This window comes from Amblyomma americanum, chromosome 7, assembly GCF_052857255.1.
Source record: "Amblyomma americanum isolate KBUSLIRL-KWMA chromosome 7, ASM5285725v1, whole genome shotgun sequence".
Taxonomy (NCBI): domain Eukaryota; kingdom Metazoa; phylum Arthropoda; class Arachnida; order Ixodida; family Ixodidae; genus Amblyomma; species Amblyomma americanum.
The window spans coordinates 54,822,513-54,849,425 of record NC_135503.1 but is presented as its reverse complement, the minus strand read 5'-3'; the positions used below and the strand labels follow the sequence as shown (position 1 = coordinate 54,849,425).

Sequence of the window (26,913 nt, the reverse complement as noted above, 5' to 3'; positions counted from 1 at the left end):
AGTGAAATTCATATGTGTGCCATTTCAGTGACCGTTTTCAGTGCCAAGATTTGAAGATGCAGCAGAGTATCGATGATACGATCTCACCTGATAAGAATTTGTAAAATGCACTGGCCAGAGTGCATTGCGTGCAGCAAGCAGAAATTCAGATGTTCTAAACAACCCCACGCCTCGCTGCGAACCTTATGAACGCGCGAGTCGCGACCACACCCTCGAACACCAGGTACTTGCAGGCCACACATCACTGACGCTGGGACCACCAATCGTGGGGTGCGCCGTGAGCAGTGAGTAGAGGTGCGCACCTCTACTCTACATAGTGCTGGTGTTGCAAGTCAGCGGTGGCATGTGGCCATAAATAAACCCTATCAGCCCAAAACAGATCTATGTTAACTCTGCATACGAATTTTGTTTTTCGATTAAAAGAATTTTGGATATGAATATTTCTCCCGACCCTGCAGTATTCGTATGATTGAGATTCTTCTGTACGCCTAAATTTGCCAATGCATAGTGCAGCAAAACACTGCTACTGAACACAGCAGCAGAGAGCCCACGGTGCAGTTCAGTCCTCACCTTCGAAACGATATTCTGCCGCCCGCTGCAGCACCTCGCCACGCATGTTCTCGATGGCATTGACAATGAGCTGCCGGATCTCCTCCTGCTTGTGGCTGGCCACCTCCATAAGCGCGTGGTAGAGGCCCGTCTCCTGCTTGCGGGCGTAGGACAGCCGCTTGGGTGTGATCATCATGTCCCGCGTCATGTCAAACGCCGTCAGAATGAAAGACCGCAGGCAGTGCAGGTGTGTCGTGTTGAGCAGCGACGAGGCACTCACGAGAAGCGACTGCAGGGCACCCCGTACAAAGAGACACGCATTGCTGCAAGGGAGACGGCATCCAAGTTACTCAAGTAAACGTCGGTCCGGCTAGACAAAAGGCCTTAAATATTTGCACCAATTGGGACTGGTGCTATGTGAGAAGCACTCTGTGGGCAAAAACACATGGGAACAGCCCCACAGGAGAGCCAGTGTTTTTTGAGCAGCCCACCAGTGGGGAGGGAACCTGCACTCCAAATGGCAGCATGACTGACACCTTTATTTAAACTGCTAGAAACAGCCACTTGACCTTTTGATGAAAACAAGGTATACTATGAAACCAGAGCTGTGTTTCTGCTGGCAATATAGTACCACTTAGCTTGGCATGCCCCAAGCAACCCAGTCATGCAATGCATGTGCTCTGTGCTTTGACATCAGCAGAAACTAAAATGCTCATGCCTCAAGATGTGTGCCTGGAGATGTCTACAGCGTGTCCCATACAAACCTGGTACCTCAATATGCTACATAATGTACTGTAGCAGTGCTCTGAATGTCAAAAGGTTTCATGGCAGGTGACTTACACCATGCGAAATTGCACTGTGCAGCAACATGCAATTCAAATCCCCAAAATGGTGTCACAAGTAGGCAACTGAAAACCTCAGACAGCACCTTTCACAAACATGCAGTAATCCTTTACTGCAGGCTTATCCCCTTATCCCCGTGCCACACGAACAAACTTAATGCCATAAAGTGCTAACTGCCTTACGCTTTAATGGCAACACATAAATTTAATGGCATTACCCTTAATGCCATTCGCGACCTACCGAGTTCACCACAACTCATTCGCCCAAGCAAGGCGTACTCTCGTCCCCATTTTGCAAACAGAAAAGTACGCAACTTTGTTAGTAACAACTTCCTATCCAGTAGCAAATGGCTTAGTCATACCTTTCTGTCAGATCAGGCATCGTTACTGCATTTTCGATGTGAAAGGTGACATTTTTACCAGCACTTATGACAGATGCTCTCTGCTTGTGTGCTGGAGCAGAAGTTTATGGCTACTTTTCTGACCTATCAAGCAAGAACAGCAGCATTTTTTGCAAAATAATTTTTATATACAATTGAATGACTTTGCCGAAATATTGTGCCCATTAGCACTGTTTATATTCGGGTGAAATTTTGACCAACCTTCGCTTGCCAGTAGTCAACAATTTACCAGGAGTATTGTCATCATGACTTTCGTATCATGACGTTAAATCTGTATGTGTAGCACAAACTCCGATTAACAAACTTAAAGCATTAAGCATTTATTGCCATTTCCTGTGTGCATGTGGCACATGTATTAGTCTTTGGATAGTTTCCAAGCTAGACATGTCAGAATGACACTGCATCTCTGCAAAGGCAGCTGAGAATGCATCAGAAATGGAAACAGACCAAGGTGGAGAATGACAGGCTGGCGACACCCTCCAGCAGTAGGTGCAGTGCTTGCCGGACTGAAAAGGAGCAGGAGCACAGAAGGAGAGACAAGGAAGAAAGCAAGACAACACGGTTAAGGACAGGATGAACAGCATTACATGAGGGCGGAAATCGCGACTAGCTTGGAGCAAGCTGTCCCCAGGCTTACACCGCTACAGCAGATACAGGCAACAAGCTCGTGGCCTGGGTTCAATCACTCACCCCGCAAAATCGTCAAAGTTCTCCACAAGCTCCGAGCTGGCTGAGCACCCGCCTGTGCACCTCATGTTTGGCCGCCGCCGGTCGTGTCGTTTCTCTGGGAAGTGCTTGGAAATGTAGCCCAGGTTGTAGAGTTGCTGCTGTGCAGTCACTGGCAGCGTGATCACAGATTTGGGAGGCTCCTCCTGTAGGGTCATATGTATGGGTGAACTTTTCGGTTTTTATGTTTCGAAAATTCGCTACACTCATCGTTTTTTTTCCACAGAGTATTATTTTCTATGAATGGATACCGACTTTATTCGGTGATTTAATATGGCAATTCTATGTGGTCAAAAGTCATTTGAGTCAATTGTCATTTTTGTCAGCATGAACAGTTTGTTTGCCAGTAATTAACATAATTTACTAGTAGTTTTGCACTTGGGGATGCGCTTGTAGAAGGAATTGCTTTCATCATAAAAAAGTGAGGCAAGACATTTGCCAGACAAGAACACAGGAGGAAGTTTACTTCTAAGAATTAAGTTGACAAGTTTTCTTTTGGTTGTCGTTCTAGGTTGAAAGAAAGGGCAGGACATCATGTGGTCTGCGTGTTGGTGGCAGCGAAGGAACTGCGGCTGAAATGCTACGATAGCCCGAACATGGTACTTTCCTGGCGACCATGCACAGTTTCGTGTCAGTGTCCTAGATGCAGTTTATAAAACTACTTATCCAGTAACTGCTCTAAACAGGTGGTGATAGTGCCTAACTAACAGGCGGCGAAGAGGTGGTGCTTCCCGGTCTGCAGAGGCGTGCAAGCTAGCAAGAAAATGCCTCGGATCGCACAAATGTGCCGCTTATCCAACAATACCACTATCTCAGCACAGCCCTGTCTTCCCTACTTCACTTTCAACTCTGACAGTGTCACCCGTACTCAACAACCAGCTAGCTATGCCTTTCATGCCAAGAATACTGACTTTTTGTTTAAAACTCAATTTTAAAAACTAAATTCGGCGTAATTTTATCTTTTTTTCTGCCGTTTAAACTGAAAAGTCTAATCCCTAGTCATACGGAAACCGAAAGGTATGATAAAATTGCAGATCAGTTGTCTGGAGTAGCGAAGGCTCTGCAGTGACCATCACAGGACAGGGAACTGCCAAGAGTTCTTTCCATAAAATTCAAAAGTGTGGGCCTGAGTGGAGTAGCAGCTCTAGGGGCTGTTGACAAGTTGCAATAAAAGGCCATGTCAAAAGCTATGTAACACAGGGACTGCCTCGACTACAAGCGAGATCTTTTATCAACAAAACTATGCAACGAGGATGTCTGCAGCCAACTAGAACTGTCTGCTGACATCCACACAGCTGAGGTCCAAACAGTTTGGCACGGCTTTCTGTTGGCGCCAATGTTTTGACAGGCAAACAAGCCTTGCCAAGGTCACGACAAGCAGAGAGGGCTTTGGCGCCAAAGATGTTAGCCGCATCTAGTGTCAGAAACCAGAAAATGCTGCACTTCCTGGATGCCAAAACGCCTACCATTCCACAAACAAGCATCTGTGAATGTTTTCCACAGAGCACGTATGATCAAAAACAACTTTCTGGCTACAAGTGCAGAAGGAGGGGCAGCGCTCACCTCGGTTTGCATGGGGGTCTCGGCCGCCTGAGTTGCCTCACTGCCGCTGTTCTCTCCGTCAGCATAGGAACTGCACAGCTGAACCTGCTCAGCTAGCCTAGCATTGCGCAGGCTGCGTGCATGCTGCTCAGACTCAGTCAGCTCTGACGTGGCAGGCATGTTGGCCCGGATGAAGAGCACCGGAGTCTTGGGGGCAATCCGCTTCAACTCATACAGGTCAGCAAGCTCCTGTAGGTGAGAAGATGCCACATGAGAGGCTTGCCTTGGATTATGCTGAATATACCAGTTCAAGGAACTTAGAAAAAATAGTTAGCTTCGGTTTAACTACTGCTGAACCTGGTTAGAGAGCAAAAGCTGCAGTGTATCGGGCAACTGGATGCAGCTTGGCGTCTAACGTTGCGTGCCTTCCGCACACTGGATAGGCAGTGCGCCCACCATGCCACCCTAGCAAGTGGCAGTTAAATTAGTGGTTGATTGCGAGAGCTTGCTCACCCAATGAATGCTGTGACGTATTGCTGCAGTGCCCTGTGTCTGCCACAACATTGTCAGTGCTAATGCATGCAGCCCACATCTCTCCCTCACCACCACCACGCACTTCAAAGCCTGACTGCAGCGCCCACTGACCCAGGAAGCCAGTTATGCACCCTTCCTTTCCTCAAAATCATCAGAGTATAGAATGCTGTCAACACCAAGGCATGCAGTTCACTACTGCCACTAGCTTAAAGTGCGACTGAGGTGTCCACTGTCCCAGGGGGCCAGTTAGGCGCCTCTCCTTTGCTTTCGAAGCTCCAGCTCTTTATCAGTTTCAGCACAGCTGCGGCTCGGCGACGTCCTACGGTTATGAAACACACGCCGAACAAGCTACGGAAGGGAGTAATAAAGCTTTCATTCGAAAAGATTGTTACCTTCTCAGTGAAGGCTTCCTCTGCAAAGGCATACAGTAGCAGTGGGGTGCAGCCCTCAGTGGCTCGTCGATACGTCTGTTCGAACGAGAGGCTGTCGTTGCAAGGTGTGGCCACAACCTGAACTTCATCACGAAGAAGTGAGTGTTTCATGCGGATCTCCAGAGCAGCAGCACTGAGCGCTGGGTCCTTGCGGGCCTCGCCCTAGAAAAACAGCAGACATTTTTTTTAAACTTCACATTACCTAGGCAGTAGACCACTGCAATGCTCTTTGGTTAATTTCAACAAAATCGGGCCATTTCACAGAAGGCTCCAAACGTCTATACTCAGAGTAAAGCTGTTTCCGAAGATGTAAAGCACCACTGCACGCTCGTTGAAAACAACTGCTCTGGATATTCTATGAGAGCACGATGAAACCATGTCAGGAAGTAATCACTCATTACAAAAGCGGCATGCTCACTTTGAGAAAGCCCTACCCATTTACAAAGTACAGCACACTTCAGCTGAGTAGGGCAACTTACGGTGAGAAGATAACCCACTTCACAGAACTCTGCCTGGCACCTTTAACCATGCTGCACAGAGCTCCTCAAGAAAGGCTTCGACATGGCAACACACGCGTGGAAAGACACAACTGGATGACAAGCGATTTCAACAGGGACACACAGCTGAAATTAAATTGGCTGTTGAAAACAAAATGGTCCAAGTAATCCCTCCCAGGAACAATGAATACAGGCCTAGCTAAAGTGGGCAAACACCTGACCGGAAAACAGGGACTTTGGAACTTTTTTTTGAGTGGGGGTGCAAGACTTCGAGCTTATTTTGTTATTTACTTAATGCTAATTTACATAATAAATTTTATATTTTTATTGTTTTTTTTATTTTTCAATGCTGAAAGGTTGATGCAAACTGTCATGTTGTGGTGACGACACTCCAGCAGTCAGGAAGACAACGAAAAGGCTTCCAAAAGTAACTGTTCAAGGGGCTGACTCACACCCACTAAGAATTGAATGCCTGGTTTAGGTTACTCATATATGAAATGCTTTACAACTGGCTACGAAGCCAAGTAGGTCAGAGCTACTGTGATTTGCATTAAAAGGGTCCTAGAACTGAAGTGTTTCAATTGTCAGAAATCTGACCCAAATGCAAGCAATTGGAGACTGGGGGGGGGCAACTGCCTTCTTGCCCCACCTGTTCCGTGGTCCCTGCCTGCAAATGGAGTCAAGCAAGAAAAAAAAAAGGAGTCCGAGCACTGTTCTACTCACCTCCACTTCAAGGTCAGCGCGCGGTATGGTCCTCCAGGGTTGGTCATATGCTGCCAAGTGCTCCACGAGCTCAAGACTGTTGGGCAAAGCCAGGCTAATCTCTGTCTGGTTGCCTGCAGAAAAGCGAACCTGTGGGGATATAGTGAAGCGACACCTCCATTACAGCCTGCAAGGGCCTTCTTTAAGAAGTTGAGAGTACTGCAACACAACAGGTGCTACTCCAAAATTAAATATTTTCCTTTTACCCCAGATAAGCTGCATGGAGCAGTTACGCTTCAGAGACAAACTTACTAGCTTGTAAGTATAGCCTAAGGGAAAGACGAGCAGGTCAAGCTGATTGCACTGCATACTACTAAAGCCTAAAGGTAACACTACCAGCAGCAATAACTTAGCAACAGTTTTGCCATGAGCTGCACATGAAATAATAGCAACACACAATTTTGAAACATGTCATAACAACATGTACAGACAGAACTTGACTGATCAGTTTTTCTTGCAAACTGTCGTTACCTTCAACAAACCAACGCTGACACCACGGTCTGTCAGCTTTTGCATTTGATAACTGTGAAGATCATAATATTCCAAATTACAAACATTTAAATACATGCCTGTCTCGACATGGGTGTCTTTTAGCAGTGAAAGAACTTTTAACGAGGAAAAGAGTACCCTGCTAGAGGTGCTCTCAGAACTGCTTGTGGCTCCTTGTAAATTGAGGTTTAACTTCCTAGAGCAACACAAGGGCTATGAAGCATGCTGAAGAGGCGGTCTCGATTAATTCAGGACAACTGGGGTTCTTTTAACGCGCTGAAATCGCATAGTGCATGGACAAATTGAGCTTACTGAACCACCACAGTGAGTTTCTTCCAGCTCCTTGTGCAACATCATTAGTCAAACCTGAGCAAATGCTTGCGACTAATTCCTGCACCAATTACCAGTTGGGACAGTGTCACCACTTCGCGTGCTTTTGCGTGCGTTCCCAGACACCCTTAGAGCGTGTGGGGGTAGCGATCTCGGTCACAAGGGAGATAACCTCGACTCAGAGTGGCAAGCTCAGCCGGAGACCAGCTACCAAGTGACAAGGGGGTTGGTCGTTTGGTGCCCAGCTTTTGCCAGTCACAAGCCACAGAATGGGTCGGAGCCAAAGGTTCACAACACAAAACAAAGTTTATACAGCTAAGAGATGATACAGAGGAATTTTCAATCACTCGTACGAGCACATACAAAGTGATTCACAAATACAATGCCACTCATGCAAAGTCACAATAGAGAGAGATACAATTCAACAAAATCTTTGCACCTAAAGTGCACTACCACAGAGAGAGACAAATATTGAAAACACAATTTGTTCTCCGGGCACTGCAACAGTTCGACGACTTGAGGAGCAAGACGGGGCCGATCCGCAGGCTGGCGCACGTTGCCTCGCTGGTCCTTGGCTGGTCGAGTGGTGTTTTCCCGGGAGTCAAGCGGGCGCGCTTCTCGGAAGCTTAAACGGCGGCTCGGGCTAACAGACAGCGGTTGAAGCCCCTCATTTATAGGCGCAGTCCGCGTCTGTTCTTCGCGCTAGGGCAGGCGCGCACATACACGCAGCTTCAACTGCACAAACTCCTTCTTGCGCCGGGCGCGACCCCATTGGTTGAGCGCAGAAACCACCTTCTAGAACAATCTAGGTCATTCGCGGCACGCCGAGTCATCGGCGCCGGAGCGAAGGGGGAGGGTATCACTTTGGCGCGCACAAGGTTACCCCCTTTCCGTCGACAACAAGCAAAAACTTCAACATTCGAGAAAAATTGATGCCACGTGCGACCATGCCCCCCACGGCGCCGCACTGGCGAGCTGAGTGGAAAGTTGCAGAACCCCCGGGTTTCCTTCCCCTCTGTTTTTTTTTTTTATTTTACCGCGCAGCGCCGGGTTTTTTCGAAGATGCGCCGAATTTTGTGACACTGCCCCTTCTTTTAAGAATATTGTGCAACAATATTCACAAAAACACAAAATTCGCGCGCACATGCATGCGCTCACAAACTCATTGGCGAATGCCAAAATACACACATCAATATAATGATGTCTCCATGTACATAACACTTGGCAACTGTCAAGATTCACTTCATGCCGCAACTCGGCAACACATTAACACAACACAATGAGGGAGCACACAAGTTCAAGGCATTCCTGCGCCTATATTTCCGAATTCGGCGTATGGAGTCAGTTCGGCGTAAACTTTCCCCGCTCAAGATTTCAGAAGCGTTTGTGGCTCGCTTTCTAACTCGACTCTGGGTTTTCTTCCTCAGGCGCGTTCTGCTCGTTCTCCTCTTTCTACAGAGTTTTCTCTTCCGAACGCGATTCTGGCTCTGCTTTCTATTCGTACCCCTCCGAGTGTTTCTGCTCAGACTTCGAGCCCTTCCTCTTTTCCTTCGGCTAGGGCGTCTCTTATGAACAGCTTTTCGGCCAGTTCGCTCATGTCGCCTCCACTTGTCGTGTGTTTCTTCTCTGCGCGTGCTCTTCTGTTTCCGCTTCCGCAACTGAGTCGCTTCTGAAAGTTGGGCTCGTTTGTCGCAGCTTCTTTTTCATTTTGCTGTGATGTTTTTGCAGCTTGCTTGCGCCCGACTCTGCTTTCTTCACCTTGGTTCTCTTCTGTACCTTGCCTCGTGTAGCGTGCTGAGGGCACGGCTCACCAGAAGTTGGACACGCATTCTCCTTTGTTTTCAATTCAGCTTCCGGTAATTCGTTCTTGGGCTCGTCGGTTTCAGCGCAGTCGTGCTTCATTGTCTGTACTGCACTTTCGCCTTTCTCACGGTCGCTACTGCAAGAATCAGGCGTGCAGCACTCTGACTTCTCGGTGAAGCTTCTACTTTCTTCCTCAACTTCAGGCGCCCGCCTTAAGGTCCCCTCTGACTGAAGTGTCAGGTTGGCCTGCTCCACACTGCCTACTACGTCGGTAGCAGCCACACTCTCACTTTTCTGAGAAAGCGACAATCTGATCTGGTCTTCACTCTCTCTAATTTCAGCTGCAGGAACTGGCCGTTCCTCGACCAAGCCATCACTAGTGGCGCTCGTTACAACCTCTTCCGTGCTTGCTGACAACTCAGACAGGTTAGTCTTCAACCCGGCCTCTCCGGGGGTAAGCTCCACTGGCTCCCTGATGTTGTTCAAGCACCGAACTTCAGCAAGCTTCTTAGCAAGGATTGCATACTCTGTTTGAAATTCTTTTTCTCGTTCTTCTCGTTGTCTTTGTCTTGTCTCTCTTTCTCAGCGGCTTCTCTGGCACACTGCCTTTCTCTCTCTCTTTCTTCTCGAACCTCTTTCCATTTCTGGTCCACCCACTGAACAAGTTCAGCTCCCTTCAGAATTTTCTGAATTCCTAGCTCGGCTGTCTCCTTGAGATTCATTCTGAGCCTGAACTCTTCAGATGCAGCACATCACCTCTGCTCTGTGAACCTCTCCAACCGCTTCAGCGTGGCACCTCACAATATCGCTCTGCTGCTAAACACTCGTTTACGACCTCATCGTAAACTCCTTCCGACTCTTTCTCCGTTCTCTGAGCTCACAAAGCACCAAACGTCCTGTCGCAGACGCCAGAATATGCCACCACTTCGCGCACTTTTGCTTGCGCTGCCACACACCCTTAGAGCGTGTGGGGGCAGCGGTCTCGGTCACAAGGGAGATGCCCTCGACTCAGCGTGGCAAGCTCCGCCGGAGACCAGCTACCAAGTGACAAGGGGGTTGGTCGTTTGGTGCCCAGCTTTCGCTGGTCGCAAGCCAGAGAATGGGTCGGCGCCAAAGGTTCACAAAACAAAACAAAGTTTATACAGCTAAGAGACGATACAGAGGAATTTTCAATCACTCGTACGAGCACATACAAAGTGATTCACAAATACAATGCAACTCATGCAAAGTCACAATAGAGAGAGATAAGATACAAATCAACAAAATCTTTGTACCTAAAGTGCACTACCACAGAGAGAGACAAATATTGAAAACACAATTCGTTCACCGGGCACTGCAACAGTCCGACGACCTGAGGAGCAACACGGGGCCGATCCACAGGCTGGCGCACGTTGCCTCGCTGGTCCTTGGCTGGTCGAGTGGTGTTCTCCCGGGAGTCGAGCGGGCGCGCTTCTCGGAAGCTTAAACGGCGGCTCGGGCTAACAGACAGCGGTTGAAGCCCCTCATTTATAGGTGCAGTCTGCGTCTGTTTGTTCTTCGCGCCAGGGCAGACGCGCACATACACGCAGCTTCAACTGCACAGACTCCTTCTCCTTCTTGCGTCGGGCGCGACCCCATTGGTCGAGCGCGGAAACCACCTTCTAGAACAATCTAGGTCATTCGCGGCACGCTGAGTCATCGGCGCCGGAGCGAAGGGGAGAGGGTGTCACTTTGGCGCGCACGAGGTTACCCCCTTTGCGTCGACAACAAGCAAAATTTTCTCCAACATTCGAGAAAAATTGACGCCACGTGCGGCCATGCCCCCCGCGGTGCCGCGCCGGCGAGCTGAGTGGAAAGTTATGCAACCCCCGGGTTTCTTCCCCGCTGTTTTTTTTTGTTTCATTTTACCGTGCGCGGGCGCAATTGCTTACGCGTAGCGCCGGTTTTTTTCTAAGATGCGCCGAATTTTGTGACAGACAGCCCTTATTAAGCTTACCAGCGTTCAGCTCTTTTTCCTTCCTCTCCAAGGTTAGAAGAGAAAAGAGCAAAGATGAAAAGATATGGACAATTAAGAGGAGGGGATGCATTAACAAAGATGATAGAAATGAATAAGCATTATGCAACAACTGCCAAACTAGTCAAGTCAGAGGTATTGAGATGAAGCAGACATGGTGCTCTGCCACTCACCATTCTCCAGGTGAGCTGGCTCTCGTCACCCACTGGTGATGTGACTGGCAGCACAGACTGGCCGAACAGCTCATTCACCACCCGAGCCTTGGCCCAACAGCTGTGGCCAAGCACCACCAGGGCTACAGGCTGGGTGACCACGCTCGAGATGAACTGGTCGTCCGTCTCTGTCAGCCGCAGCTGTGCCAGCTGGTCTGCATACAGTCGGGAGGAATGAAAACATGAGGCGGCATTGCCCAATGGGCGCTGGGGGCTTTTTGCTCGCATGGAAGAAACTGAGTTGCAAGGTCACAGCTGCACTTCACTATATTTCCGCCGAGCAATGCTTGCCTGAGAGCTCACAAAAGCAGAATAGGACAGAGCTGCAGGCACTGAATTGGAGTGCCGAATCTGTCACGAATCACTATCTTACCTGCCTTCATTATGGTCTCCAGCATTCCACTTAGGGAGCAAGAACAGCATTAGATGAGGTTGTGAGCTTACTGCTCAGCTAATGGTTGGGCAAGCTGTTCCAAGCTTGGCAGCAGCAGTGTCATCAAAGAAACATTACACGACGTGGGCTACAAAAGTAGCTTGAATAAGGGGACAACTGGGATTAGCCAACATTTATCTTGAAGCAGTGCAGCAAATCACTCAATACGACTACATATCCTTTATCCACTCTTGGAATATGCTCCAACTCTGGCTTGAATACACCAAGAGAACTGTGACTGTTCTTTAGTGGAATATGTCTGCTATGGCACACCAAAAAACAACAACTATGACACCATAGTGAAAGCACGTCCTGAACATGTCCCCAAGCAAGAGAAATACACAAATACGAGCAACAGCTAAATTCATGGCCTGTGCAGCAAAGCTTAACAGGAACACAACGGAATGAACAGTTTGCTTGCACTCTGCCATGACACAATGATAGCTAAAAAAAAAATTCTAAGGACGATTACGATACTCCTAATGCAAAATTTGAACGCAGCAGTGTAGGTGTCTCAGGCTCTAGGCTCACTGTTTTGCTTTGCTGGGTCGTCAGCACATCTGGCAATAATATTAGTTCGATGGTAGTATTAGTTAATGAAGATGACGATGTGCAATGCAAAGGGCGCGAGAATGTGTATATTATTTTCCATACTGCAGTCTTGGTAGTAGAAGACTGCGATGTGCAATGCACAGCGCGAGAGTGCGTGGCAGTTTAACATGAGGCTTGATTGGCTGTGGTGATCGCCTAGTGCTAGCAGCCTCTGTAGGCTCACTGTTTTGCTTCACTGGGTTGTTAGCACGTCTGGCGATGATATTAGTTCGATGGTAGTATTAGTCTATGAAGACGACGATGTGTAATGCACAGCGTGCGAGAATGTGGATATTAGTTCTATAGCAGTCTTGGTAGAGGAAGATGGCAATGTGCAATGCTCAGCGCGAGTGGGTTTTGTAGCTTAACATGAGGCGTCATTGGTTGCGGCGACAGCCTAGAGCTCCCGTGCAGTGGCCAGCGAAGCTGATCTGTTCGCGGCACTGCGGGTTCGAATCCCAGTTGCGGCAATGTTTTTTTTTATTTATTTATGGTTTGGTTACATTGACGTGGCTCAACCCAAGAACGAGCGCTTATGAGCTCCACTCCAAAACAAAAGACATGAAACATGTGCCAAACTTCCAATCATTGCAGGTGCTTTCACAAGACAAGCTGTGCACCAAGCACTACACCAGCATGGAAATAATTACATTCAAGGTTCAGCACGCCACAAGTGAAGCCTTGTGCAGGGCATTTCCACAATAATTGTGCTCCCGCTAGAATTCATGCAAGCTTGCAGCATCTCAACGCAATAAGCTTGGCTATTCTCTACACATTTTTAACATGTTGTAAACTCAACTTAAATAATCAGTGAACAGTGATTCCGAGCAAGTGCACAATATCAGATAGGCAAACCATATGACAGCCACTGCTGCTTGCTCCTATTGCGCACATTGCACGGTTGATGTAGTAATCATGCATATTTGCACTTGATGACTGTAACAATGCTATTTTGGAGGAAGCATACACGGGGTGTTGAGCAATTGCCAAGCCTTGTGTGAGAAGGATACAAATGATATTGTTTATATTGTAACCACCCAAGTCCGCACAAAGTTTCAGTCAGTGCTGTGGACTGAGAAAGGGAAAATCTACGAATCATTTTTGATAAGTACGACTCAGCATATTGACTACAATTAAGAACAATGAGTAGTAACTGGCAACATCCAGTGTGCCGAAGTAAACAATGTCACGGCTGTATGCTCAACTTTTGGTCAGAAACTAATTTTTTGATGCTCCAGAAATTTCACAACAGAATTTGAGTGGGATATGTGTATACACTGCTGCAACGCTAAATGAGCACCATAGAATGCTTCTCTCAGTTAAACCGCTCGCTTATCCGCACTGGAATGTAACGCAGACATGGCATACGATAGCCTTGGTTTTGCAGTACCAACTTTGGATGACGTGCTTACCTGATTTTGCCAGAAAAAACTTTAAATCCCCGTTGTCTGCAGCACTGGCAGCCCCCTATGACAAGCAGCTTTTGCACAGTGCGCGTTTAACATTGCAACAGTCTATACTTGACTTCCTTAAGCAGTAAAAAAAAAAAGGTCATTTTTAACTCAAAATATTTTCGAAAGAACAAACGCATATAGTAGGATGCAGCTTAAAAAAACAGGAGTTAAAACCGGGCCATGGCTTGCAGCATCCTGCATTAGTCTGCTGGCCAACGACAACAGTAAAGGAAATCAGATGTTTAATGTTTGAGTATATTAAACAAGACAGGTATAACAGTTCTAGAGCTTACATTTTTCTTTGTTGTGATTTGCTTCTTGCTTAGTAACAAGAACTACGGATGACTACGGTAACTATGGATGACTTATTTGTATTGGAGAAATTCTGTGTGGCGGTTCTGAATGTGGGCGGAACTTCATTGCAGAATAAGTTGTATCAGAAACTTCACGTCTGTTCATGCAAAAAGGAACCACAACATGTAAAAACACGTCCCTCATCCATCCTATGCGGCATCCACATCTCTATCATGCACAGCCTCTAGCGACACGACACGACACGTGGGTACATATGCAGAATACACGACACTTTCAAGCTGTCATGAACAGACTGTGTGGACAGAACTGGGCATCGCTGCTACCAGCCAGCGGGTGCCGGCTATTCGCCACGCATTTCTAATCTAATCAAGGCGGAGCCCACTAGCAGAGGACCCTGGGGTGCCAGATCTTTGATTAGACAGGGGCAAGCCAGATAAAAAGTAGCTGGAGCTGCCCCGATCGCGCAGCCGGGAGCAGTCTGCTTCAACCAGTTCCAACTTGAGCGAATATGCTAATATCTCGTTAAAAAAGAGCGCTAAAAAATGCCAAAAACAATCAATACAGCTAGCTCTGCAAGCGTCGCCGTCTTGCATATGCTCCGAGCAAAAAGTCACAGACGGCACAGCAAATATAGCAAGTAGGGCCACTTGTCACGCACGATTTTTCTCTCTCTCTCTCTCCCTTTCTCGCACATACTGAATGCACGCACGTGTGCATTTCCACAAAGGACAGGCACTTCGCTAGCACGCGGTGCTGTACGGTGCGGTCGAAGGCACGATCATGAGCGAAGCACGCGGAAAGGGCTGAAGTTTCGTAATTCTGACGCAAGCGCAGCAGAAGCGGTAGTTTAAGAGCAAGCTGTTATCGCGGAAATAGAAAGGCAGCAATATGCCGCATGTCGCAAGCCCGTGCCCGAGAAATAGCTGCGGGAATTGTGACGCAGCCATGAGTGCGCGAAAGTCGCACGAACGTTTAGAACAGCGTGAACCACCGCGCCTAGCCAGGAGCTGACTGAAACGATGCACAAGACTAACAGAGATGCCGCGTAGAGTTGAACTTTACCGAAAGCTCGGCGTCCAGGGCAGGCCGCTCCGTGTGCGACTCAAGCGCTTTTGCGAGCACTCGGAAATAGCGGCCGCTACGTACCAGCCTGCGGAGCGCGTTGGCCGAACTCGTGACATTTATTACGGACGATGTTTGGGTGGCACGGCGCGACTTTCGTCCGCCTTTGTTTTCAAATAGAGCGGGTTGTAAAAAGAATGAGCGGGAGCGCTGTCAACGTGCGCGCGATAACGGTTTATGACGAGGAAACTCGGCGCGCGTATGAAGGAACAACGCGAAATACCCAAACGAGGAAGCGAAATCGAAGTTTAGACTAAAAAAAAAAAAGTATACATGACGCGGCTTTGCTTCACGCACTCATCGCATGTGCAACAGGTGATTGGTCGGTCACGGGGAAACGTCAGCGCAACTAAATGACTAAAACAAAAGGAAGTAGAAAAAGCCCCCAACGATCCTTCAGCTCCGAAAATCAAGGCGTAAGAGAATATCCGCTAAATGACACCACACGAACACAGTAGTACTAGTTTGCGTACGCGCGGAAGCGCTGCTTAAGGGCCGAAAAACCGAAGCACGGCAACGAGTCGTCGTAAAAGTTAGCAGGTGGGGCACGGTGCTGCGAGCATTGCTTCACTCACCGTCGCTGAAATAGCCGCACTTGGCGATGTCGTCGAGTGAGGCCTTCGTGTCCCTCCATATTCTCCGCAGGTACTTGCTGTTCTTTGCAAACTTGCCGAACTCGCCGGGCAAATTGGCCGACATCCTCTTCCTGCGGCCTGATCTCTTCATTTGCACTCGTAGTTGGGGACGGCCACCGAGAAAAACTTTCGGCTCGCACAGCCTCCTCCTCGCACAGCTGAGCGATAAGCCTAACTTCCCTTGCGTCACACAGGAAGCGGAGGCGTCATGAGCGGCTGCCACGTGACCTGCGCACAAAAACGAAACCGAATCTGTCAGAGATCGTTGTCTACTGGCTCGCTCGCCACCACGCGCGCGCGCTTCAACGATGTTTGTTTCGAAGCGCGTGCTTTTTTTTTGGGCTTAGTTTCATATTCTTTCTATCTCTTTCCTTCCTCCAGTGTGAAGCTTATTCCTCTTTTGGAAAGTTGCGGGAAAGAAAAAAAGAGCACAGAAAATGAGCGCGTTTTTCGCGTTGGTATCACGCCGGTTTGTTCCGCTCAGTTGCGGAACGCGCCACGCGACGTACGAGTTGGAGTGCTGTGAAACCTCCGGCGGCAAGGGAAAATTTCCCTCTAAAGCATAGGAAGTAGTTTTTTTTTCAGTTTTCTTGTCTTTCTATTCAATCAGTGGTATGAAAGCTACCACAGGAACCATGTCGTGCGCGGTTCCGGCCAACGTTTATGTATGTATGTATGTATGTATGTATGTATGTATGTATGTATGTATGTATGTATGTATGTATGTATGTATGTATGTATGTATGTATGTATGTATGTATGTATGTATGTATGTATGTATGTATGTATGTATACACACTTATGAAGGGAGCCAACAGACACCGAAACCAAGGTGCATAGGGGAACGTTATTTTTTTTTTAATGTGTTGTGCTTATCAGTGGGATAATATTACTCCGATTAATAAATCGCTTAAAGAAAATTACTTATAAAGCAGCAGAAAAAACAACCATGCCGCCGGTGGGATCCGAACCCACGACCTCCGAATATCGCGTCCGGACGCGGGAATCCCTCTTCCGTACGAATCCCTCTCCCGTGAAAGGAAGAGGGATTCGTACGGAATCTATTGTTAAGACGTTGGCTATGACATTTACAAGCAAACGCAGAGAGATTTTTTGTGCCGCAAAGAAGGAACTACGTGGGAAATGTATTAGCGGGAAAGGCGGATATAATATGTGGCAGTACAGCGCCAACCAGCCAACAGGAATTCATGTGCGTTTGTTGCCAGCTGCATGCAGCGGCGTGTAGCCCGACTTTCGCGCGAGGCTCGATCGCTCATTCCCCGCGTCGCACACAGGCTCCAGGTTTCCCCGAAAACCGTCTGCCAGGGAATAACACCGGCATTGTCCCTCTCTGTTTCAGTATTTGCCCCCTCCGCATATACCGCTCATTATTGTTCAAGTACCAATCCATTGTCGGCGAACGCGGCGCGCCAACTCTCGCCGTCCAGTGCAGAGGAAGGAAAAAACAAAGATGTTTTTACAGAGAAGTTAGCGCCATAAAGCAGCAGCAGGCGAAGCAGTTGCGGCAGGCGCTAGGCGCACACATATGCGCGCACTGTGCTCTAGTATAGACGTCACACACGCGTACGCAGCCGCAGAAGCACGTCGTCGCGCGACCGCTCCTTCGGGCGCGGCTCGAAGCGCGAGCCTCGGCGGCACCGCGAAACAGCTGTGCCGGACGCCGCAACGTCTTTTCCGCCCTTGAAAAAAAGGAGGGAGAGCAAGCGATGGCCATGTGCGTTGCGTGTGTTATGTGCGACCGGTTGGACAATGGGGCACGCTGTATCGCGCAGCCGTCGCGGCGCACGTTGCGGGGTGAGGAGGTCGGTGGGAGGGATGCGAGTTCCAGCGAGGCACCGGCTCGTCTCGCGTTCTCGAGGGCGCAGCCGCGGTCAGCCGCGGGCGCATTCCGCCCAGCGCTCGTCACCGACATCTACGTCCGCGTCGTTGTCGCTCGCTTGGTCACTCGTGGCCGCTCGCCGCTCGCCGGCCGCGATTCGGCGGCGCTCGGCTCCACTCGGAGACCGCGCGATCGTGCGTCGCCGCCTAGTCGCTTGCCTTATCGCGGCGGCGTAGGCGCGGAAGAACCGCCGTATTCACAAACCACTCCGTTGATTTTGAGGAAAGGAAAGGCGCATGCTGGGTCAGTGGACACCTCAATCGTGTTTTGAGGTACATGGTGATGATGTCCACCGGAAAACCGTGCTTTCGTACATTATTTACCCGCCGCGGTGGCTCAGTGTTTAGGGCGCTCGGCTACTTATGCGGAGTACCCGGTTTCGAACCCGACCGCGGCGGCCGCGTTTCGATGGAGGCGAAACGCAAAAGCCGCCCGTGTGCTGTGCGATGTCAGTGCACGTTAAAGATCCCCAGGTGGTCGAAATTATTCCGGAGGCCTCCACTACGGCCCCTCTGTCTTCCTTTCTTCTTTCACTTCCTCCTTTATCCCTTCCTTACGGCGCGGTTCACGTGTCCGCCGGTATGTGAGACAGGTACTGTGTCATTTCCTTTCCCCAAAAACCAATAATAATAATAACAATAATTGTTTTTGGGGGGAAAGGAAATGGCGCAGTATCTGTCTCATATATCTTTGGACACCTGAACCGCGCCGTAAGGGAAGGGATAAAGGAGGGAGTGAAAGAAGAAAGGAAGAGAGAGGTGCCGTAGTGGAGGGCTCCGGCATAATTTCGACCACCTGGGGATCTTTAACGTGCACTGACATCGCACAGCACACGGGCGCCTTAGCGTTTTTCCTCCATAAAAACGCAGCCGCCGCGGTCGTGTTCGAACCCGGGAACTCCGGATCAATAGTCGAGCGCCCTAACCACTGAGCCACCGCGGCGGGGCCAAAAACCAATCTTCAGTTTTCATTTCGCACATTATTCCGGGCTTCGCAATGCTGAACTGCCAGCCATTTTTAATGCGAAAGCATTACTAGCCCCATTACGAGAAAAGCCGGCGGCGTGTGTCTGTTAGTGTGTGTTCTCGCAGATGGTACAGAAAATCCCAGTGATAGCAAGAAAGATAGGGTGACGTCACACATGGGGGTCCGGCCATAGTATGGGTTTAACGAGGGTAACGTTCCGTTATGCGCTCTACCAATGACTATCCAACATTCTGGAGTGATACAAAGAATTTCGTCGAACTACTGCACTTTGGCACACCCGAAGAAAGACTCTAGACACCAGTGTACAAAAAAAAAATCATTTGAAAGGCAGTGTGAAAGAAAAAAATGCTAGGGAGCTTAATTTTGTTAAGCTCAGTAGCAGTGCGAAAGCAAATGTTCATTCTTCAGTTGGAGGGGGCACTTAAGCTCCGCCTTAAAGGTATGCTATGATATCTTTAGTGGGTTAATGCCATGTATGCAGAATTGGCCATTCTCTACATGACATTCATAGATGGGGGTGAGTCCTCATACCGTTACCAGCGCAATGGTTATGCGATGCATCACTGCACTGGCAGGCGGTTGTTTCTATCACAACCACAGGTAGAGATTGTGCTACCCATGTTGCCCTTTCCGGGCAGCCGACCAAAACAAGGTACACAAGAAAAGACAAGATTTTTTTATTGGGGTTGGCACGTCTGGAGTAGTAATTTCGCACTGAAAGAAAACCGAAATTTGGTCGTCGTTAACAAAGCAGCGTATTGCCGTCTGCCATATATCATCGCTTTTCATCTTCACTCTCCCCCTGCTTAATTATTTTACCCTTCCCCTGGTGTACAGTAGCAGGCTAGTTTGGTGGTTTTTACTGCGGCCGACCTCTCCGTCCTCCTTTATTCTACGGATTTCTCTCTATCGCTCGCACATAACATTTGTACAGGTTGGATAGCTCCTGTAAAGCTAGATTTCCTGCCTGGTACAGAGTGCTCACGAAAGGCGTGTTTCGTTCCATTACACTTCAGGCGTGAAGCGGCACACATCCATTGTGCAAAGCTGAGAAATTGAAATTAAACTAAAATTTCCAAACACCCCCAGGCCAGTGTAGGAAATAAGTGAACAGTCTTTTGAAACCTAAAAAAAAAGCACAGAGAAACTTTGCTGTTATTGTTTTCTGTGAGAGAGTAAAAGTAACTTGGTAATTTTAGACACCAGCTAATTTTACACAGTAAAATATATAAGGCGACGTGCAGCAGATGGGAGCAGATCCTACACGCATGTCGTGTGCGTTGCCCTGGGCTAGGACAGCGGGTCTTTCTCCTACCCACCTCGGACGTATTTATGGTGATTTAAATGCAGGTTAACCTTGACGCTACCCACCAGCGTTACACCCGGCCATCATGAGTGGCGGACGTGGTATTATCGGCTGCGACATGTTAGCTAGCGCGAATAAAACAGCGCACAGAGACAGAGAAACAGACGGGGCACACGCTAGACATCAACTCAGTTCCAGCCCAGTGTCCCAGCCCCAGCTAATAATAATAATAATAATAATAATAATAATAATAATAATAATAATAATAATAATAATAATAATAATAATAATAATAATAATAATTGGTTTTTGGGGAAGGAAATGGCGCAGTGTCTGTCTCATATCGTTGGACACCTGAACAGCGCCGTAAGGGAAGGGATAAAGGAGGGAGTGAAAGAAGAAAGGAAGAAAGAGGTGCCGTAGTGGAGGGCTCCGGAATATTTTCGTCCACCTGGGGATCTTTAACGTGCACCAACTAGCCACAGCTTTCTTGTTCAGGTGGCATTATCGTGGCCTCAAGGAAAGTGATCTAAATGCAAGGCGTCAGCTACCCGCAAGCCCTCCTGTAGCTATGGCATCAAGGCTGCCAGTACCACATCCTTATCCGCTCACCCATTGGTGAAATGGCATCGACGGAAACCTTAAGACATTTACTTTGCACACAGGCCTACACTGGCCTTCATCCTTTATTTGGATCACTAACGCTTCCGCTGTTAGTATTTATACTACCACTGTAAAGGTGGGGCAGTGGTTCCGACATCAGATAAAGGTGTGGATCACATTAAACTGCCACTTGATGCTTTAGCGACAAGAACTTTGTGTAGAAAATGCCTACTTTATCAGAGAGAAGCGACACCCAACTGTCGTCAATATAAAGTCATCAAGAAGCGCGTCCAGTGCTTCTGATGATAGTAATGATGGAAAGTACAAACCCGGCATCAATTGCTTAATGCTGACGGGGAAGCACGACCTAATGGCGTCCTCCAGTAGAATCACGAGCCCTGCGACGTCGTCCAGTAAGTGTATTTGTTTTTGCATTTTTATTGTTTCAATTAAAACAGATAGAATAGCACGCACTTATAATGCCCTATTCTTGCTATTGGTGCAAAGACATGCCCATACTTTCCTTCACTTTCTGAGTTTGGCATCAAATTTAGTATGCTCAGTGCATTGAACTGAAGGGTTGTATGCCCCCCCTCCCCCCCCCCCCCCCTCTCGAAAGTAAGCAAAATTAGGTGTCTCGGTATTTCGCCATTTACGCTTTATCTGTATATCCATGTGATCAGGATTCATGTTGATAAAATGAGGTCAGGTGATCTCATCTTGTGAACGCTTCGAATAATTGCCGGTGTTCAGTATACTGGACGCTGTTTTTCTGTCACAACTATTCATGTAATTGTTTTAAATGTTCCCAAAGTGAAATTCAGGCCTTCAGTGACGAGTAAGGTCCAATTAGATAATGGGTTTCACGAAACGTATGGATACAAAATCAGTTACAATTCTTTCATGATGTTGCGGCGTTAATCCAGTGGACTTTTCAAGTCGCTGTGGCAAGAGGGAAATAAAGAACATTCAAGTGAAAAACGACGCAAGGATGCGCTTCTACAATGCCAGGAACGGGGTGGGGGGGGCTGGCCTGAGCGATTTCATCTTCCGCCTGTACCGGAAAACGCTGAATACAAAGAAATGCAGCATGAAAGTTTTCAATGCTCATGGAAATGTATCGAGGTGCAAGATGCGTGGATGCTCACAGAGATCGCAAACTCGGTGCACGACATGCGGTGTTTTTTTTTTTTTCTATGTGAAGCCCGGGAAAAACTGCTTGAAGTTCATCCAAACCATGTGAACAAGTTGTTTCACAACAAGTTGCTGATAAGGTTCGCAACGTTTCGAATGAATGCCGGTGTCCGATATACTTGGCGCTCTTTTTCTGTGACAACTACAGCAGGTATATTTTCCAATAAGCTTTCAATGCTTTTTCACATTGTTTGAACAACAAAAACGATATAATTTTTCTATCAGAATAAAAAATACGGTTCTGAGTGGGATATTGGGCGACAGTGAAAAGAAAATGCCGTATAGTCCGCACCTACAGGTCATCTTCAAAGCCCGATATTCAAAGCCCGATTTGGAATAGAATTGCAATGCAAAGGCATTGCAATTCTGTTCCAAATCCAATATAATGCTATTCCAATTCTATTTCTTTGTAGTTGGTGCAATTATAAGCACTAGTACTGACAAATATTGGTTAACATTTCCTATTTCCCCCGCCCCCGGGCACAGTGGCTGTGGTCCTCTGCTGCTGACCCCAAAGGCGCGGGTTCGATCCTGGCCGCGGCGGTCGCATTTCGATTAAGGCTAGAGGCCCGTGTACATACTGTGTGTTGTCAGTGCACGTTAAAGAACCCCAGGGGGTCGAAATTATCCGGAGGCCTCCACTAACGGCGTCTCTCATAGCCTGAGTCGCTTTGGGATGATAAACCCCATAAAACCTGTTTTCCCACCTTTGATAACGTCACCCCATTTCGACCAACTGCGAGTTTTGTAACGCAGCAACATTTTGGGAGACGCCGGGTTTTCGTTTCTATGAGCCATCTAATGCTTTCGCATCAAAATCAGAAAAAAAAGTGATATATGTAAATGTCGGCACCGTCACAGCACAGCGGACACTTGCTACTGCAGCTAGCAGGCCGAATATGGCGGGTGATGGACCAAATATGGCAAATAAGCTGACGCAAACGCATAAATGAGTTGCAACAAAAGCTACGATAAGTGTGGAATCTAATGCTGTCTCATTCCACTTTTAAGGTGACCTAAGCGTTCCCATAGTTTTTTTTTTTTTTTGCGAGCTCGGAACAGACAATGCGCAACCTGCTGCCGTCTATACACAAGCTACAGATAGCATGTGCACGAGCCAGAGGAGGCTTCTGCACGACTTTGAGCGAGTATCTGAACACGCTTGAGATGCTTTTTGCATGAGCTTAGGACAATCTCTACGCAAGCTTGCGACAATTTACAAGCTTTCGATTGTCCATGTACAAGCTCGAGACACACTCTGTACCACCTTGAGAGAGTGCATGAGCACAAGAAAATCTTTGCACAAGATTCCGACATTCTTTGCACAAACTTCCGGCAGTCTTTACACAACTTTGTTACAATCTGTGCACAAGCTCAGCACGGCCTCTGCACGGGCCCGAGACTGTGTCTGCACGACCTGAAGATCTCTGCATGAGCAAACTACAGTATTAGCAAGAACTAGCTACAACCTTTGCACAATGTTCCGAAGTCTTTGCACAAGCTTACGACAATAGTTGCTCAAGCTTCCGACAACTTTTATAGAAGATTGCGACAACCTTTGCACAAGCTTGCGACAACAGATGCACGAACTTGAGAGGGCCCGCACGAGAAGACGTAGCTTTGCATAAGGCTCTGACAATTTTTGAAAGAACTTCCACCAATATTTATACAAGCTTGCGACAATTTATGCATAAGGTTGAGGCAACCTATGTACGATAAAAAAGAGCCTCAGCAAGGGCTGGAAACAGTTCCTGTACGTCTTTGAGAGAGTCTCTGCACGAGCCTGAGATAATCTTGAAACTGATCGAGCTACAATCTCTGCACAAGATTGCAATAATTAATGCACAATCTTACGACAATAAATACAAAAGCTCGCGACAATCGTACAAAATCTTGTGGCAGTCGATGAACAAGCTTGAGACAATCGATAAACCTGCTCGAGACAGCCTCTGTATGATCGTGGTAATCGTGGCACGATCTCGACATAATCTTTCTGCGAGCTTGCAACAATGCACAAGTCTCAGGTAATTTTTCTTCACATATGCTTATGACAATCTCGGTGCGAGTTTACGACAGTTTATGCGCGTGCTCGAGACTGCCTTTGCACGAGCTCTAGACAGCATTTGCACGGCATATGCACGGTATTGCCACGAATTGTGCAAACTACCAGTGTCTCAGTGACGTTTCATGCTGTGATCGAAAATTCTCTCATTTAGGCTAAAAAATCCAAATTAGAGGCCCTTTCTCTCTGAATCGATTTGGAAAAAGCGAGACAACTTCGATACTTAAAATTCCCAGAAACTCAGTAAAAATGTTCTTTTCGCCAAATTTTACTTCTCAGGTGCCCTGAGAAATGGAGAATCACTGCGGTGTTTTGCTAAACTGGAAAACACTTATGCACAAACTCATCGGCCTCTTGATATTGCCATACGAAAATATAGTTTCCTAAAATTATCTAAGATGTCACTCACTTTCTAGCATCCCTGAATCCGCTAGCTGTATCCTCTGCCAGAGCCTGAATACTCATTTGCTACAACCTATACAAATGTTTTTCCTGCAGCCCGCGAGCATTTTAACTGCAACTGGTCGACATCTTTGCTGACAGCTTCCATTAATTTTGGCTATGCCTTTTCGAAATTTTCGTGTTAGCCTGCGAGTACAGTCCCGTAAGGTTTTGAGCATTTTTCATTTGGCTCGCTAGGATCGTTGGAGTCACTTGTGATCTTTGCGCTTGTCTGCCATGGTTTTTGCATGGTCTTACCATGGCCTTTTCCACAAATTTGGCCTTTTACTTTGGAGATTATTACAGAGTGCGCATTTTCTCCTTTGCGACTGTCTGAAGTGGCATTTTTTTTTTTCAGGCAGCCATTTGAGTATTTTTTAGGACATCTAAACAGAGTGCCTAGCTAATGAACATAGTTGGGGTGTGATTGAACGGGAGTCATTAAAATATAATCGGTACATTTTGCATTTAAGCTGCTGCTTCGTACTTAACGATAATTACGCTTTCTTTTGAGCAGCGACAGATTTTTGTGCACAGCCAGTGAGACGGAAATGCATCTAGGAAAAGGAATAGAAATTGGAGGGAACGCTTCAGCTGCTCCGTCTTAAGGGTATCACGCGAAAGCTTTAGTGGGTTACACCAAAAGTTATCTAGGTGGTATTGGTTACACCCACATATGTGGTGTTGGTCATTCCCGACTTTACACTCGTAGATCCCTGGGAGTCCTCATACCGCTCCTGGCGCAGTGGCGCACTGCCCCGCCGCGGTGGCTCAGTGGTTAGGGCGCTCGACTACTGATCCGGAGTTCCCGGGTTCGAACCCGACCGCGGCGGCTGCGTTTTTATGGAGGAAAAACGCTAAGGCGCCCGTGTGCTGTACGATGTCAGTGCACGTTAAAGATCCCCAGGTGGTCGAAATTATTCCGGAGCCCTCCACTACGGTACCTATTTGTTCCTCTCTTCTTTCACTTCCTCCTTATCCCTTCCCTTACAGCGCAGTTCAGGTGTCCAACGATATGTGAGACAGATACTGCGCCATTTCCTTTCCCAAAAAACCAATTATTATTATTATTATTATCAGTGGCGCAGCGGTTAAGAGATGGCCTTGCGAGAACAGGTGCTGCCATCTGTGGGGGTTGTGCGACCCAGGTTGCTCCTCGTGGGGAACTTCTCGCGACCAATCGTTAATTTAACTGCCACCTGTCACGGTGGTCAGTTTTCTCACAATCCGGTGGGGAGGTTGTGATGACGTCACAAGGTCGCGTGGCCTAGGTCGCTTCTCCGGGAATTTTTCGCTCGCAACGCCGACACTGACGACGACGCTGAATTTTCTGCACACGGGGGGAGCCTTAACGCTTTCGCGTTAAAACCAGAGAAGCTCTCATTGAAATTTTTCATATACCGCAAACATTGAACAAGTCGTTTCTTTGTGGCGCACTGGGGCTCAACTTCGACCGGATTGTTAGGATCAAACTTGTGGAAACGAAGTTACTGAACTGAAGCACTGTTCTCTTTCAGTCCCAAGCACCATCGAAGCATAAAAAAAATGAGAGCCTTCAAGATTTGGCGCCTACGTATGAGGCGAACAGGACCATGACCTCTCGTGAACTCGCCACTTGTGTGCTTAAGCACACAAGTGGCGAGGCCTTTACAGAGTATATGCTCTGCGTTTCGTGTACTACAGAACGTAACCCCTTCTTTTGCCGCGCATCTTCGTAAACACCAAGACGCAAACAGATCAACAAGTGGGTTACTGTTTCAAGCTCGGCGCGACGCAAGACTGAGACCGATTGGTGGCGCGAACGTGATAATGCGCCGGGCAGCACTCCGGGAGCATCGCGTATCACAACTCTGTCGCTATACCCTCTCAATCTGTTGCGTCTGTCGGGCGCTCTCTCCCTCTCTGTCCGGGCTGTCATGCCATGTGGGGCGGTGCCCGCGAGCTGAGGGTCGGTCAAAGCCGGTCCGCTACGTACTACAGTGGCTGCGCAGTTGCAGGTCGTTGGTGTATGATACTGGAGCCAAGTCGACCTGTTGGCGCAGCTCAGAGAAAGACTCTGACACCGGCTCACCGTAACCTTTCCTTTTATATCTGCACGCGAAGAGCAAAAAGCACGCAGCGCAAGGAACAACGCAGCGGATCAAGGCGAGGAGTAGGTGAATCGCTGAGGATGAGCGTGAGATAAAGAAATTATACAGAACATAGGATATAGCTATAGTAGCAGTATTTCGATTTTTGCGGCGCAGAACCAAATAGTCCATTGTGCGCCGAATGCAGGAGATAAATTTAGCTGCAGCCAGTAAGAATTAAGTTTTTATGATTACGAATTTTTATGGCGTAAGGACATCTGTGTCCAAAGAGACCCATAAAACGACTTTTTTTGTCGTTTACTCAAGGTACTCAAGGTACGGTCAAATACTCATTTCCCAAGCATTTCACTCTAAAGTATCTGAGCACCGGGCCAGGGGAAAGCTTGTACCCATTCTATCACCGGCGGCTATCCGGCGGCACTGGGGATTGAGCCCCGCACATCCCGCATGTGAGGCCGAAAGAATTATGCTTGTTTATTTATATCATATGGTCTGTTTTGAAGTCCTCTTTAAGAATGACGTTTTAAAAGATGAGTTCAAAATAAAGCATAAAATAAGCAGCCAAGTTACCTGTAGACACACTCACTGACACGTATCAGGAGGAGGCTGAAGTAAATAAAGGACATGTCGCAAAGAAAATTAAGTTTTTTTTCTAATCAAATGAGTGTA

The 26,913-nt window shown here is 47.8% G+C and overlaps 1 protein-coding gene across 2 annotated transcripts in view; it reads right to left on the bottom strand.

The window, feature by feature from the left end:
• The window catches only part of LOC144099131 (dual serine/threonine and tyrosine protein kinase-like), a 96,145-nt gene that overhangs the window by 10,121 nt on the left and 59,111 nt on the right, over positions 1 to 26,913 (bottom strand). For both annotated transcript variants that reach the window (XM_077632227.1, XM_077632228.1), the window contains exons 2-8: positions 15,602 to 15,889; positions 11,073 to 11,266; positions 6,246 to 6,374; positions 4,987 to 5,187; positions 4,082 to 4,309; positions 2,483 to 2,664; positions 571 to 872 (exon numbers count right to left, since the gene is read on the bottom strand). In XM_077632227.1, coding sequence (XP_077488353.1) covers positions 571 to 872; positions 2,483 to 2,664; positions 4,082 to 4,309; positions 4,987 to 5,187; positions 6,246 to 6,374; positions 11,073 to 11,266; positions 15,602 to 15,752 — 1,387 coding nt within the window. In that variant the 5' untranslated portion in view covers positions 15,753 to 15,889. The remainder of the gene's footprint in view (positions 1 to 570; positions 873 to 2,482; positions 2,665 to 4,081; positions 4,310 to 4,986; positions 5,188 to 6,245; positions 6,375 to 11,072; positions 11,267 to 15,601; positions 15,890 to 26,913) is intronic.